This window comes from Amphiprion ocellaris, chromosome 14 (assembly GCF_022539595.1).
Source record: "Amphiprion ocellaris isolate individual 3 ecotype Okinawa chromosome 14, ASM2253959v1, whole genome shotgun sequence".
Lineage (NCBI taxonomy): Eukaryota > Metazoa > Chordata > Actinopteri > Pomacentridae > Amphiprion > Amphiprion ocellaris.
The window spans coordinates 651288-668217 of NC_072779.1; the positions used below are offsets into that span (position 1 = coordinate 651288).

A 16930-nucleotide genomic window follows, 5' to 3' on the forward strand; every position below is an offset into this window, starting at 1 on the left:
AAAAAAAAAATCATCATGAATTTTGGCGCAAAAAAACGCCTTATATATACTATGTCGAAAAAAAATGTGATTTTTCAAACGTTGTAAAAACGTGCCATATGATGAAATAATGTAAAGGAGGCCGTCAAAAACACTCCAGAAAAAAAAAATGCCATAGTACACTATGGCATTTTTTTGCGCCAAAATTCATGATGATTTGTTTTTCAAAGAAAACCATGACATTTTTGTCACATGTTGGATGACATACTAAACTATGACATTTTTGTCACATTTTGGACGACATACTAAACTATGACATTTTTGTCACATATACACACATACACACATGTACGTATCATTTTTTCATTGGACTGTAGAATCAATATATGTGACACAATGCAGACACAGCAGGCATTAAATTGCACCAAAAACATTTTTTATTCTACAAAAGAAGAAGGAAGGGAGGGGGAAATAATCACAACTGTACAGGGAGAAACTGACTTTTAAACACCATGAGTCACAGTATCAAAAAGCTCACGTTTTCCTCACTGATCTTTACACATTTGTTCTGTACAAATACAAAAAAGAACAAAAATATTATTAATTGTATTATTATAATGATAACTGCATTGCACTGAGTAAATATAGTACTGGCCCATAAGTTACTGCATTCAATAGAAAATACCTAACGTTTTGGGATCTGCAGAAGAAGTGATTGATGGCGAGTCGAGGCACACACACGGACAGACGTGAGCTTTGTCCTGTTCAGGTCGCAGCAACTCTTTTCAATGTTTTCTGTTTCTTTTACAGATGAACCTTCCTGCTTTTTATACAGAACATTTGGAGGAATACTGAGGAAAACAAGCTGGCACAAACTGCAAAAAACCCAACACAAAGCAGGAAAAAAAAAAAAAAAAGACCCAACATGTACACGTGGAAACTGACTGTCCTCCTGTGACTCTCGAGGTTTTTGGTGTGTGTTTGTGTGTTAATCCACCAACTGAGCTGCTGCTGATGGTCAACAAGAGCTGATCGGTGTGCTTGTAAAGCGATGGGCCGATATTATCGTTATGTGCTTCCTACAAAAACGGGGCTTGGCATTGATTGTGTTCATTAGAAACGTCTTAAAGGGGCTTGTTTCCTCTATAACCTTTAGCGGTGTTTAGCAAAAGACACTTTCAATATAACTGCATCTGAGTTTTCTGCCTCCAAGGTGTGTGGAGTTCGATTTGTGACACTAAAAGGATTTTTAAAAATTGCATTTGGTCGTTTTAATCAGTCGTGTTGTTAAAAAATCCTGTCCCGATCCCTCTAGTTTATCCACATTGGACTTTGATTGAGGAAATCCAGCGTAAATTTTTATTCTTGACCTCAAGGTAATCTTCCACTTTTTAGCTATTAACCCTCGTGTCGTCCTGCGGGTCAAAATTGACCCATTTTAAAGTTTGAAAATGTGCAAAATATACATATTTTCACAGTGAAACTTCTGATGTCCACATTTTCAACATTTTTGGGAAACATCTGAACATTTTTTGGTGGAGAAAAAGAAATGTTAAAAATGTTTCTTGAGAACATTCACAAAAAAATCAACCAAAATCCAGCGAATTTCACTGGATTTTGGTTGATTTTTATGTGAATGTTCTTAAAGAAAATATTAGAAGTTTTACTGATATATATGGAATCATTTTAGATGTTTTTAGGATTTTTTCTGGAAGATTTTTACTCATTTTTTGAAAATATTTACAAGAATTTTCTTGCCAAATTTGGGGGATTTTTAAAATAAAACTTTTAAGGGAAACTTTTAAGAAATTATTGGAATTTTCTTCCTGAAGGTTTTCCAAATTTTTAGAAATTTGGGGAATTTTTTGCTTAATTTTTGGAATTTTTTTCAGACAAGGGAACAATATTTTTTGGTGGCCATAAATGAGGACAATAGGAGGATTAAATGGCATTTCAAGTGACAAACCAGATGAAAACAGGTCACAAAGGGGCAGTAATTAATCTTGTTTCGATTATATGGTTTTAGAGACTGTCCCAGAATAACCAGAATATTTTCCTGGGAGAACCACAAACTAACTTCCATTCGCCTCAACTGTACCAAACTGGAGGCAGAAACAGATGCAGTTTATGTAGAACTTAGCAAATACAGTCAAAACTACTAAATTTACCAGAGCTATCCTTGCAAAAGGTTCAAGTTTGGGGATTTTTTTTCTTCCATATTCTGAGTTTCGGGGGTATCTGCTACTTTACTGGGTAGAAAAACATCTTTTATGTTCTGTTCTTAGCCTTCACTAAAACAACTACGTTTCCCATGAGCCTTAGCGACGTCCTCATGGGACAAGTTGGTGTTGAAAACCAACAAAACTGCAGTTTTTATCTTATTATTCTTGTCGTACACTCCATCTCAAATGGGAGTTCTATGTTTAAAGTGACACATGGATTAATTTCAACTTTAACAGGACAAAACATGTTACGTTACCATAATCAGGGACTTTCTCTGCAAGAAAATGTTGCTTTCCATATATTTCCTTTATCTGAACAGCTTGAATGTAAAAATTCTGTCTGACCCAAACCAGCTAAATCTGGCATTTCACTGTTTTCTCGTATTTTAAATCAGGTCCAGCGCTGAGACTTGAAGTGAATCCCCGGGTTCATCATGTCTAACATGATTTCTCGGCTGGGGTTTTATTTTTTCTTCAGTGTTAAAGGACCCTCCCTCACCATCTCACACACACTGACATGCTCACCAACGTCACTATAAGAAAACAAGAAGGCTACTCTCCATGCAACACAAGTGTGCACAACACAAGTGGGACCATTTTTTGTTTTTAAGAAACTACGAAACAAATGTATTAGATTTGAGAGAAAAAAAAATTACACATGATGAAACACATTTCATCAAAACCAACAGAGAAAGAAGAAGAAAAAAGAAAAGATTTTTTCACATTATCTAGTCAGTGTTAAAAATAGAAATTCACCCGTTACATTTACTCTGCACTTTTTGATTATATACATTTATGTACATGGATTTCTCTTAATTATTTGTCATTGTCCTTAATGTCTTTATCAACAGTTTACAAAATAAAGAAAATTGCAATCAAATGCATATACTCTTCTAGAAAGATGTGCTTAGTAACTTTTTTTTTTGTTTGTTTACTCGAAGCAGAGGGGATGTTAAGAGAAATGGGAAGGCTGAATTAGTCCGAGCTGCAAAAAAAGAACAAAAACCCTCCGAGGAAGTCACTGAATTTAGATTTTATACAATACTTCTGTTGATAGGAAACAGTTTGTCATATTTCAGCCTCTTTTTAACCTGTTTCCAGACTTTTCTTGGAGCAAGGCTGGTCTTATTTTTTAAAACTAAGAAAGCAAATGTCAGATTCAGTGACTGCGCTAAGAAGGATCTTTTATTTTTGATTGCAGCGAGCGGACCAAACAACAATCTGCCCTCTTCATTTCATGCACTCAGCTCACTCTGAGCCTGCACGTCCTTTTAAATTATCGCATTATGAAAAGTCAGACGTATGCCATTTTTTGCTCTCACTTACTAGCTTTTGAAATGATGACAACGACGACGACTCCAACCCAGAACAGCGTCTCCGAAGCAAAAATGCCGTTTTTCTGTTGTTTGTAAAGCGACACATCGGGGTGCTAAAAGCCTGTCGGACCGATCACAAACCTCCAGATAGGAATCTGTGTTTCAGTCTCAGAGGCGTCTTCGCTCTGTGGCAGGCTTCTGCACATCCTCACCTTCCCTTTTATTGTGTTTTAAGGTACAACCCTAACGTGAGCCGCCTCTCAGCAGCTTCTGCTGCTCAGCTCAGAACAGCGCTTGGAGCGAGGTCTGCGTTTTTGTTGCATAATCAAGTTCAGCCCAGATCAGGAGCTGAAAAACAGCCCACTTAAGACATGGACACCGTGGGTTACAGAGCAGGGGTCAATTCTGCTCCCAAAAGGTGAACAGTTTGGAAAAAATGTGCCGGTTAGAAGCAGATATGAGCCAGGAAGGTTTAAAGACTACAAGGTTCTGTGTTAGTACTGGTTTAATTTAGATTCTATCACAATAATGAGAGAATTGACCCCCACCCTGGTAGAAATGCTAGCAAGGAGAGAGCTTAGTTTCCCCGTGGTTTAAACCCCAGGCACCACGGACCCTTACAGCCCGACACAGTGCCTGGTTTCTCCCAGAACCACTGACAGACGATGGGGCGACTCGGACTTCCTGCAGTGCTTTTCAAACTATAGTGCAGATGGCTTTTCTGTAGACGACGGCTCGAGCATGACGGATAAAAGCAGACGCTGCGGCTGCAAACTCTGCTAAATCTGAAGATTTTTCCAGAAACAACTGCTAGAGTTTCTCATTTCTGACATGATGCAGGAAGTTGATCTTTTCTTCAACCAGTTTCTCTTTTTGTCACCCAAAGCTTGTAAAATCCAGCAGATTTCTTGCTCTAAATGCTCTGGTGTGTCACAATCTAACGTTCTCTCAGAATTAACCATTAACCCTCGTGTCGTCCTGCAGGTCAAAATGATCCATTTTAAAGTTTGAAAATGTGGGAAAAATAATCTACTTTCACAGTGAAACTTCTGATGTCCACATTTTCAACATTTTTGGGAAATCTTTGAACATTTTTTTGGTGGAAAAAAAAAAAGAAATGTTAATAAAAATGTTTGTTTAAGAATGAATGTTCTTAAATAAAATAGAATTTTTGCTGATATATATAATCACTTTAGATATTTTTAGGATTTTTTTTGAAGATTTATACAAATTTTTTGAAAATATCTAGAATTTTCTTGCCAAATTTGAGGAATTTTTTGCTGAATTTTGGGATTTTTTTTCAGACAAGGAAACAATATTCTTTGATGTGCGTAAATGAGGGCAACAGGAGGGTTAAAGGCTTCTTTCGTTTCTTGGTTTCCAGCTATTAAAAAAAAAAAAAAAACGTTTCGCTGCGTCGAAAACAAGCAAAAATCGTACAAACTCTCAGTCTGAAGTTGGGCCGAGTGTCGTCTCTCAGTGGTTCTGGTTTCGCCCTTACAGATTGACTTCAGTTATTAAGGCTCGACGGGCAAGAGGTAAAAGAACAACAAGTGCCCGGAACACACACTCGTAAAAATCTTAAATTCTGATTATGCGTTTGTCTCAAAACATGCACACACATGCACTCACCGACACACACATGAACAACACACACTCGGAAAAAGCTCCCCTAGTCCCTGCGTGAGAGTTTCTACTTCTATTCTCAACCTATTTGTGTCTCCTCCATCTTTTTCACAGCCTCAGAAAACAACAAAAGGATCTGAAATAGGTTTTTTTAATATCCTCATTCTGTTTGGAATGCCAAACCTGGCAAAGATTTTTTAAAAAAGAAAAGAAAAATGGACAAGACCGAAGGCCTTGTGTCTTAAAAACAACAGCAACAACGACACGTAAAAAGCAAATACTGTTATCGAAGAAGAATCAGGAGGAGGAGGGAGGAGGAAACACAACAACGTGATTGATACAATTAAAATAAATGAATGTTTATAAAGTTCACAGTCTTGTAGCTCCCTGTACCAGGAGGAGGGGAGGGTTTGGGGCTGCAGGGTGACGGCTGGAGGACTAAATAAAACTACTTTTAGCTTCAGACATGTTCACCGAAGACGTCTGACATCACTTCAGCTGCTGCTAATCAGCTCACAACACGCTGACATGCATACAGACGCTCTGATATGCAGTCTGGGAAATACTGGATCCAAATTCAGGCTGTTTGACAAAAAGTGCCAGAACCTGAGGAACCCCGAGAACTCAGCGTTCTTTTAGCTCATTCCTGTTTGCTTCTGAAAAAGCACTCAGTCCCATTATTTAGCATTTATAAGCAATCATGTAACAGATGTTTAACTGTAGTTTTTAAGTCTAACTTCCCCCGTGAAAACTTATTTTATATCAAAAGTACAGTTTCATCCATTATCTCTTTGCACAGATAACATGGAACCACAGTTCTTGACATCTTATATTATGGTATGTTCTAATCTACCGGTTAGTCTTACTGCTTATAAATGCTGATTAGGACGACTTAAAGTGAAATAATCTGCCGATTTTGCCAAAACATATCCTCAAGTCAGTAAAAAGGAATGTAAACTACTTAAGTTCCTGGAAAATGAGGCTACTTGAGGCGTCTTCTCTCAAAAATCCACCAAGAAATGAAATTGTGGAGCTGCATAACTTCCCAACTCTGGATCTGTAGTGACTGTAAATGAAGAAAACAGCAGCTGAAGCGACGTCCAGCTTTGAGTTTAAAAACAAAACGCATCATTCCTTGTTGGCTCGTCTTCTTCTCCGCTGGATGGATGGATGTGATGGATGGATGGATGAACATCTCTGCTGCTGGATGTCCTTCAGTCCATCGGCTCTCTGTGAGGAGGCGACGTCTCGTAGGGAGGATGGCGGAGAGAGGACTGTTTTTAGGTGGACGGTCAAAAATCCTCCACAAACATTCCAGATGAACCTGCGGGTTCAGGATGAGGAGGACATTTAATCCTGCAGGGCTGAGGAGGGAGGAGCAGAGGGAGGGTTCTGGTACAAGATGTGCTGTGAGGGGAGTTTGAGAAATCAAAGAGGGTTGTAGGGGTGTTTAGGGGCAGCTGTAGGGAGCAGGGAGGTCAGAGTTCACATCATGACGTGGCGGCGGCGGTGCAGGGAGAGGTGGTCGGACCGGGAGAAGGAGCGGTCGCACTCGGTGCAGCGGAAAGGTTTGATTCCTGTGTGCTTGCGAAAGTGTCGGGTCAACTCATCGGAGCGGGCGAAGCGCCAGGTGCAGCCCTCCCAGGTACAGTGGTAGGGTTTCTCTCCTGGAAACAAAGACAGGAAGCAGAACCAGCCACGTGTCAGTGCATTTACACTGCAAAAACTCTAAATCCTACCAAGTCTGTTTGTCTTATTTTTAGTCAGAATGTCTCATCCCACTTGACTTAAGATAAATTCACTTAACAAGAGACATTTCAGCAGATGGAGGGACTTGTTTTAAGACAAGCATCTGAAATATCTTGTTAAGTCAAACAATCTGGAAATTATTTTGTTTTGAGTTGAATTTTACAAGAAAACTCTAAATAGCTTTAACCCTCATGTCGTCCTGTGGGTCAAATTAACCCGTTTTAAAGTTTGAAAATGTGGGGGAAAAAAAATATTTTCACAGTGAAACTTCTGATGTCCACATTTTCAACATCTTTGGAAAATCTTTGAACATTTTTTGGTGGAAAAAAAGAAATGTTAAAAATGTTTCTTAAGAACATTCACAAAAAAATCAACCAAAATCCAGGGAAATTCGCTGGATTTTGGTTGATTTTTATGTGAATGTTCTTAAAGAAAATATTAGAAGTTTTACTGATATACATGGAATCACTTTAGATATTTTTAGGATTTTTCTGGAAGATTTTTACTCATTTTTTGAAAATATATACAAGAACTTTCTTGCCAAATTTAGGGAATTTTTTTGAAATAAAACTTTTAAGAGAGCCTTTTAAGGAATTATTGGAATTTTCTTCCTGAAGGTTTTGCAAATTTTCAGAAATTTGGGGAATTTTTTGGCAGATTTTTCAGATTTTTTTCAGACAAGGAAACAATATTTTTTGGTGCCTGTAAATGAAGACAACAGGAGGTTTAATACATCTCAAATTAGGAGGTTACATGAAAGCAAAAATCTATTTTTGAGTGAAAAAATACTATTTTTTTAGCATGTCTGGCTTATTTTAAGACACCTAAGTTTGACAATCCTGGTAAAATAGAGCTTCAAATAAGTTTTCCTAGCTAATTTTAAGATCTCAATATTCTAAATATCATATCTTATTTCAAGAAATCTTACCAAGCCATTTTTCACTTGTTCTATTGGCAGATTTTTTCACTTATTTCAAGGTAAAAGTTCCTTTTTTTCTTGTTTTGAGAGGGACATTTTTTCCAGTGTGTGGTTTGGGTTTGCTCGGCTTTCACCTGTGTGTATCCTCCGGTGGGCTTTGAGGTGGGAGCTCTTGGTGTAAACTTTTTTACAGCCTTCATAGTCGCACATGTGGATCCGCCGCCTCTTGATGTCGGGTGAGTCTGGATCGACGGGCTCTAAGTCCATAACGGACCTGTGATGGAGACACAAAGGAGTTAGTGAAGCTCGATAGATCTAAGAGGAGGCAAAACAATCCCCTTGACCTTTCTAGATACCATAAATTACAGTTCGAGGCAGATCAAACCTAAAACAACCTATTCTAATCATTTACAGCATACAGATAGGTGTCAGATTAACCCTCCTGTTGTCCTCATTTACAGGCATCAAAAAATATTGTTTCCTTGTCTGAAAAAAATCCAGAAAATCTGCAAAACAATTCCCCAAATTGCGAAAAATTTGCAAAACCTTCAGGAAGAAAATTCCAATAATTCCTTAAAAGTTTCCCTTAAAAGATTTATTTTTTAAAAATTCCCCAAATTTGGCAAGAAAATTCTTGTAAATATTTTCAAAAAATGAGTAAAAATCTTCGAGAAAAATCCTAAAAATATCTAAAGTGATTCCATATATATCAGTAAAACTTCTAATATTTTCTTAAGAACATTCACATAAAAATCAACCAAAATCCAGTGAAATTCACTGGATTTTGGTTGATTTTTTTGTGAAAGTTCTTAATAAACACTTTTAACATTTCTATTTTTCCGCTAAAAAATGTTCACAGATTTCCCAAAAATGTTGAAAATGTGGACATCAGAAGTTTCACTGTGAAAATAGTTTTTCTTTCCTCCACATTTTCAAATTTTAAAACGGGTCAATGTGACCTGCAGGACGACATGAGGGCTAAGAAATGTTTTTTTTCTCTCATCAGGTTCAGGTGAATTGATGGTGATCTCAGGCCACCAGGGGGCGTCAGAAAGTCACACAGTGTTCCACACAGCTGCACAACATCTTCCATTTCACCACCGCTCTCCCTCTATCTCATATCTTCTCCCCTCCAGTTGTCTGTTCATTTCTTTCCTCACACCAACAAGGCTGAATCCAGAAAACTGAACCGTCCACTCTGTTCTCTGTCTACCTTCCTCTTAAACGATCAGCTTTGAGAGCTGGAGTTGTTTGCACTGTCACACTAAAATTTCATCTATTTATTTAAATATTCATGAATATGATTACAGAAAGCAAAATAAAGTTGATTTGCAAAACGCACTGATCTCCCCCCGGCCGTTTTACAAGGAGGTGTGACGGCGAACTGCATTACGTAACCGTGTTTACACCCCAGTTCTGGGACAGCCCTGCCCAGCAACACACACACACACACACACACACACACACACACACACACACACTGACACACACACACACACACACACACACAGACACACACTGACACACACACACACACACACACACACACACTGACACACACACACACACACACACACACACACACACAGACACACACACTGACACACACACACACACACACACACTGATACACACACACACACACACACACAGACACACACTGACACACACACACACACACACACACACACACACTGACACACACACACACACACACACACAGACACACACTGACACACACACACACACACACACACACACACACACACACACACACACACACACACACACACACACACACACACACACACACACACACACACACACACACACACACACACACACACACACACACACACACTGACACACACACACACATACACACACACACACACACACACACACACACACACTGACACACACACACACACACACACACACACACACACACACACACACACACACACACACACACACACACACACACAAACACACACTCCAGCTTACAGCACTAAGCTAACCGTCAGTGTCCACACCCTGAATTTCAGTTACAGTCAGACAGCCTCGCCCACTGGGTGTGTCAGGAGCTCGGTCGTGATTTACCAATAAACACACTGGACATTAACACACACACACACACACGCACACACACACACACACACGCACACACACACACTGCACTGAAAGTGTCCTCAGTGGCACACTAACCTCACCTCTGCAGCTTCACAAGCACCAATCTACCAACCAAATGTCCTCATGTATGAAGCGAACACACACATTCTACACACATTCTACACACATTCTACACACATGTCTTCCTGTGCACCAGTCGGGCGTCTCCAGCATGTTCTGCTGTATGGAGGGTTATATAAGGTTATATAAGCATGCAGTCACGGCAGCGCTGCAGTAATTAGTCAGGAGCCTGCAGGGAGGGAGGTGACCCACACAGAGACCGATACGACTTCCCCACAAACCCTGCCGAGTCTCTCCTGTCTGCCCTGCTGACTCGTATTATGGACTCTGCAGTCACCTGACATCACACGTGGGTTCTGGTGCTTACAAACATCTGATGTGTGACAGAGGTCCAGGCAAGAAAAGGCTTTGTTGGCCATGGGATTTTTTCTACTGCAGTACCACAATCTTCCAATAGGAAATCAAAGTTATCGGTCACTTCAATGCTGATCATTTATTGTCTACGTAAGCAGCCCTGTAATGTTGCGTTTGGAGACACGTTTCCTGACCCAGATTTGCATAAAGTTGAGGTTTAGGCTACTTTAGGTGAATCAGAAGCGTCCACCACCGCACAATGTCTCCAGAAAACTTTTGAAAACTTTGAAACCAACTGATTCAGGAGCTTATTTCTAGCCACAAATGTTTCCAAAAGCCCACTTCAGTCAACTTTCTTCCCAATAAAAGTTGGTTCGCTTTGAAGCCTAGAGAAAGACAACCCAGGGGGAAGCAATCGTCCATTCACATGGAGCAAATGTTTGGTTGTAGGACGGTGAATCCTGGGTCCAAAAGCACCTGTGAACCATCTATAAGACATTATGGAGTTGTACGCCCACTGAGTGTCCAGTGTTGGGAGGCGATACAACCCTTCACGTCTAAAAACACGCCTGTTGAGGCACCTGTATAGCTCAGCGGGTTAAGCAGGCGACCCATCTACAGGGGCTGGTTCCCGACGCAACGACCGGGGTTCGATTCCCGTTCATGGCCCTTTGTTGCATGTTCTCCCCCCTTTACTGCACCTATCGAATGAAGCTGTAAAAGGCAAAAAAAAAAACTTTAAAAACACCCCTGTGTACTAGTGTCATCACTCTCCACTCTCCATCACTCTCTGCTGTTTTTCTTTGGACATTTCATTTGTCCTGTGTCTTTGTGTTTGCAACCATCTGTAGCTTTTCTTTGTGTGATGTAAAGTTCATCATCTGCAAAGTTCATGAAGCCCAAAAAGATCCAAAATGCACCAGTTCAGGCCATTTGAACTGTGTGTTTAACTCTCATGTCGTCCTGCGGGTCAAAATTGCCCTTTTTAAAGTTTGAAAATGTGGAAGAAAAAAAATATTTTCACAGTGAAACTTCTGATGTCCACATTTTCAACATTTTTGGGAAATCTTTGAACATTTTTAGTGGAAAAAAGAAAAGTTAAAAATGATTCTTAAAAACATTCACAAAAAAAATCAACCAAAATCCAGCGAATTTTGCTGTATTTTGGTTGATTTTTTTTTTTTGTGAATCTTCTTAAAGAAAATATTAGAAGTTTTGCTGATATATATGGAATCACTTCAGATATTTTTAGGATTTTTTGGGGAAGATTTTTACTCGTTTTTTGAAAATATTTACAAGAATTTTCTTGCCAAATTTGGGGGATTTTTTAAATAAAACTTTTAAGGGAAACTTTGAAGGAATTATTGGAATTTTCTTCCTGAAGGTTTTGCAAATTTTCAGAAATTCGGGGAATTTTTTTGCTGAATTTTTGGATTTTTTTCAGACAAGGAAACAATATTTTCTGCTCCCCGTAAATGAAGACAATGGGAGGGTTAATATGCATGTAGAAATATAGAATCAAATAATCTAAATGTAATGATGGGAAATAATTAGAAGGTTGGATTGTCCAGCATGGCTTTGATATGATTGTTTTTCCATCATTTCGCTGCTCAGAAGACGTTGTGCGACGCCAAGACGTTCAGATCTCAGGACAGGCTGAGCTGAGTCTGTATGACGTTCTAAAAAATTGGTTCTCACATCAGGAGAAAATCAAACAATTATGATACACTGGTGGGAACGTCCTGTTCTCAATATCCTTTCAGTTTGTTTGTACTCTTTGCACGGCGTACGATAAACCTCCAACTGGACCAAAGACAAGTGACTTTCCTCATTTTCTTTTTCCAAAATGTGAATGAGGTCGTTTAATGATTTTCAGTCCCACACAGTAGGAACTTCTAGATTCTCCAGATGTCCTGTGCAACAAACTCTGTCTGCAGGATATTCCTGTGGTGTTGGTCACACCTCAGGACTAATTGTGCAACAGATCAACCTGTAACTCGCTGCTATACGTGGCTGTAAAAAGGACAAAGTCATAAAAACAGGAGCCTGGTGTGTTTTTAGTGTTAGTTGTGAGGAGCATCTACAGGTCAGCTCAATCTGAATGGAACCAAGTGCGTTAACTTTAGATCGGCGGATTTGTTGGCAGAAACATGGGCGACCTATGGCTCAGTATTGCACCTGAGAACTTTATTATCAGACTGATGGAATGTCGTAGCTGCTGCTGCTTTGCTAACAGGCTCCTCAGAATGCTACACCTTGTTTTCAGCTTTAAACCTGCTGTAAATGCAGCTTCTCTGATCCATTTCTGTGTATGTTTTTGTACGTGCTTTTTTTCCTCAATAATGCATCAGTTTCACTCCTTGATATGTAGCTGCTGTCCAGGTGTGTTGGTTGGTGGACTCACCCTGCGTCGAGGCTCTGGGAGGCCGATCCGGACTCCGTACCGCTCTCTGCATCGCTGTCACTCTGATACTCCACCGGAGACGTCGAACCCGGTTTAATACGAACTGCAGAGAGGAGAGGAACGAGAGAAGATGATGGAAATAAGGAATGAAGGGAAGTAAATCAGAAACAGCGATGCAAGTAGACGGAGAGATGGAGAGAAATTGAGGGAAAAAAGAAGGTGAGGAGGGGTGGAAACAGAACAGCGGGGGGTTAATAACGTCTCAAAAGCAACATCTGGATTCCAGCAACGAAAAGAGACGAAGCTTTGCTCTGAGTGCGTGTGGAGTCAGATATGGTCTGCACAATTTAATGGATCAAACTTGTGGCTAGACTTCTCTGCACGTCTTCTCGTTTCCTAACATTTCCTAAACATGTGTTTGTCTTCCATTCATTCTTCCTCCTTCCATTTTGGCAACCTTTCACAATGTCAGAGCAGCACGATGATGTGAACAGATGTTAATGAAAACTATTCTGAACTCACAGACGACGTTAATTAGCAATTAAGCCAAAGACAAATCTCTGGAGGTCGACGGAAAAGCTCCGCCGGTTGTCCTCGAGATTTGGCAAGCTGTTAAAAATTCTTACAGGTTCTTATTTTTCAGTTAGGAAGGAGGATTTTTGTTTTAATGTGGCGGTCCTGCTTTTGGATGCCTGATAGCAGAGAAATAAAGCTTGTAGGACATTGTTTTGCAGCTTGTCTGGTATTTCAGTAAGATCAGTGAATCAAAATCAGAATTTTTCTCAATTATAGATATAATATTTAGAAGAATCTTTCTCTAAAATACCATGTGGTGTTTGGTTATAGGTGGTCATGTTGATTTTAGGCCTGAAAACAGCAAAAATGTCAACTATGATACAAAAAGTCCTGCAGTTATATGTTGACCCTACTGTAAACTGAGCTGGTCTTTTCCAGCTTCTTTTTTTCTTGTTTTTTTGTATCTCATCCCTTCATTGTATATTGATTAGAGAAATGTTTTGCACTGGGAGTTGTGGACACCCAGTAAGCTTACGTCAATCATAACAGTGGTTAATTTACACTTAATTAATGCATAATATTACAGAATGTGCTGGTTAAGTTTGATTTAGGTTTTTTCTTTGCACTCCTCTTTGTATGAGACAAATAAGAAGCAGCATTAATTAGTGCTGCAAACCTTTGTCCAGCGTTGTACATATTCTTAAACTACATGATTTATTTTGGCTTTCTGGTTTAAAAACATCGATATTTCTGTCAGTATCAGTCATCAGCTGATCTGTTAATGTTAAACTTGTGCCTCGGTCAGTGTTCTGCTCATTTTCTCTTCCCAAAATTCACAGTTTGCAAACATTGGAAACAGTAATAACCAAAGCTGACAAAGACCAATCTTCATATCACTCCGATGATGAATTATTTGGTCTGAAAACATAACGAATGAAAACAGAAGTCCTCCTCCTCCTCCTCCTCCTCCTCCTCCTCTGTCTGCAGGAACTGTTCAGAGTCCGGAGGAGTGGGAAGGAATCTGGGTGGAGTGTTTCTGTGTGTGCTGGTGAAGGGAGGGTCACACTCCACCAAAAGAAGTGGTGCTCTTTGTCTCTGGAGACAATTAAGCCTCCCCTGCCTCCCATCGCAGCCTTTCAAAGGAGAAATGACCCATCTCCTCTCCTCTCCTCTCCTCTCCTCTCCTCTCCTCTCCTCTCCTCTCCTCTCCTCTCCCCTCCCCTCCCCTCCCCTCTCCTCCCCTCCCCTCCCCTCCGCTCCCCTCTCCTCTCCTCTCCTCTCCTCTCCTCTCCTCTGCTCTCCTCTCCTCTCCTCTCCTCTCCTCTCCTCTCCTCTCCTCTCCCCTCCCCTCCCCTCCCCTCCCCTCCCCTCCCCTCAGCTCCCCTCTCCTCTCCTCTCCTCTCCTCTCCTCTCCTCTCATCTCATCTCATCTCCTCTCCTCTCCTCTCCTCTCATCTCATCTCCTCTTCCTTCCTCATCCTTCAGCAGACGCCACCTTTCCGACTCCCCCTACCTCCACCTCATACACTCCCTTTTCTCTCCACCTTTCTCCTTTTTTTTGTCCTCCTACACTCCAACACATGAGCAGTCAGCTGGTTCGTCTTTTCAGGTACCAGAAAAGAGGAAAAACAACATCTTAAGTTCCGTCTTTGTCCTCGCTTTCTCCCTCGGTCGGTTTCTGTGTCTCGCTCACATCTTGGCTCTTTGTCTTTCCGTTTGAGCGCTGTGCAGCAGTGATGTGTTGTGAAATGTAGACAGAAAACTGAATTTCAGGCAGCCGACAACCTTCAGAATCCACCAGATTGATGATAACAGATGAGACGAGCTGAGCTGAACGTTCACGGCACTAACGGCAAACTACTGGAACTCAAAGCCTGATTCTGAAGCCGAAATCATAAAGGATATTAATGATCCATGTAAAATTCACTGACAGCAGCTTTAAACTCTAGTTTCTTACAACTTGGGTCTTATTTTTATCATTTCTTTCAGCAAAAATGACTAAAAAGAACTCAGATTGTGCAGGGAAAAAAATCACACAGATTTCTCATAAACCTCTAGACATGAAAGAAGTTAAATAGCAGAATTATTACCCAAACTTTCCAGATAAATGTCTCGGCTTTCCTGCAAAATGACAATTTCTACCAAAATTTCACGTAGTTTCAAACATCCTTGCTACTTTATCGCCCCTCTGAGTATCTAACTGGCTTCTTGTTCACACATCAAATGGGAAATAATGATCAAATCCACAAAAACAAAGCCCAATTTGTAATCAGCCCTCAAAGAGCAGCTAAACATCAGCTGAAAACCAACTTCTCTAGACCTCAAGCACTGACATAAATGTCCAGGGGAGTCTCAACACACTCCAGCATCATGAAACAAGCTCCTTTTCAAAGCTACCAGAGATTAGTGTTATAACGTGCTGACATTCACAATTCATTCCAATTTTTAGAATATTAATACATCAAAATGTCAAAAACTTGGATATTTTTGCATCAAAATGGCAAATACTTGGACATTAATGCATCAAAATGTCTAAAATCTGAATTTTTTTGCATCAAAATGCAAAAAAATGTTGAGCTACATGCTGAGAAATAAAGGAAAGCAGACAAGACTGTTTGAGACAAAGTGGAAAATATAAATTATGACGCGACAACTCCTGGCATGAACTGAACATCCCAGACGGAGGGCAAACAGTCCGACAGCATCCTGGGGTCGTCCGAGTTTCCCTCGTTTGCATCCCGAGCTGCTTTAAACAGTGAGGTGAACTAACCTGACTTCACTGAGGAACTTTACTGCAGTTTGTCAAAGGGGTGGAGGTCCGTTTCAGCAGCTGCCTGAGCAAATGTCCAGCTTCCCTCCATGTTTGCTCAGGGATGGATCACACCTCCTTCAGCTTCTTCATTAACCGTTGTTTAATGTCTGACTAACAGCTGGACAAATCAAACTCTGATACAAAGATTAACCTGCTGAATGCACACACAAGGTAAAGAAATAACAGATTAATGCTCAGAAAAAGCTCCCTGTACATTCCTATTCTAATTTATGACAGATGAAGTCCACACAGGAACGTTTTCTTTTTTCTCCACTACATATGAAACATTTCTTTCCACACGTCTCCTCATTTAAGTGGGACTATCAATCATCACATGGTTTCCAGGTCAACGAGGACAGACAGGCGGACATACGGCGAGTCCAACATACCGCTAACCACAAACACACAGCGGCTCCCGGGGGAGACTCTGGAGATCCTCTGAGACCGAGATCTCCCCGTGAATGACGGCAACAGAAGCATGAAAGAAAAACCGCAGGTGTGAAAGTCGGAGATGGAAAGAATGACGGGGGAAGAAGATGGGAGGCCGGTAATCGAACAACCGTCTCCAACTGCTGATCTCTCCCTTTTACACAACCGCTAGTCTCACCTCAACGTCCTGTTCCAACACATTTAACCCTCGTGTCGTCCTGCGGGTCAAATTGACCTGTTTTAAAGTTTGAAAATGTGGGAAAAAAACATATTTTCACAGTGAAAATTTCCACATTTTGGGGAAATATTTGAACATTTTTTGGTGGAAAAAAAAGAAATGTTAAAAATGTTTCATAACAACATTCACATATTTTTTTGTGAATGTTCTTATGTGAATATCAGAAGTTTTAC

General features: G+C 40.3%; 1 protein-coding gene across 1 annotated transcript in view; it reads right to left on the bottom strand.

Moving 5' to 3' along the window:
• Window positions 1-393: 393 nt before the first annotated feature.
• klf8 (Kruppel-like factor 8) overlaps window positions 394-16930 on the bottom strand; it is a 114638-nt gene continuing 98101 nt past the window's right edge. Inside the window, 3 exon segments of the mRNA XM_055017424.1 lie at window positions 394-6810; window positions 7946-8085; window positions 12763-12865. Of these exon segments, the coding sequence (XP_054873399.1) occupies window positions 6629-6810; window positions 7946-8085; window positions 12763-12865 (425 nt within the window). The 3' untranslated portion in view covers window positions 394-6628.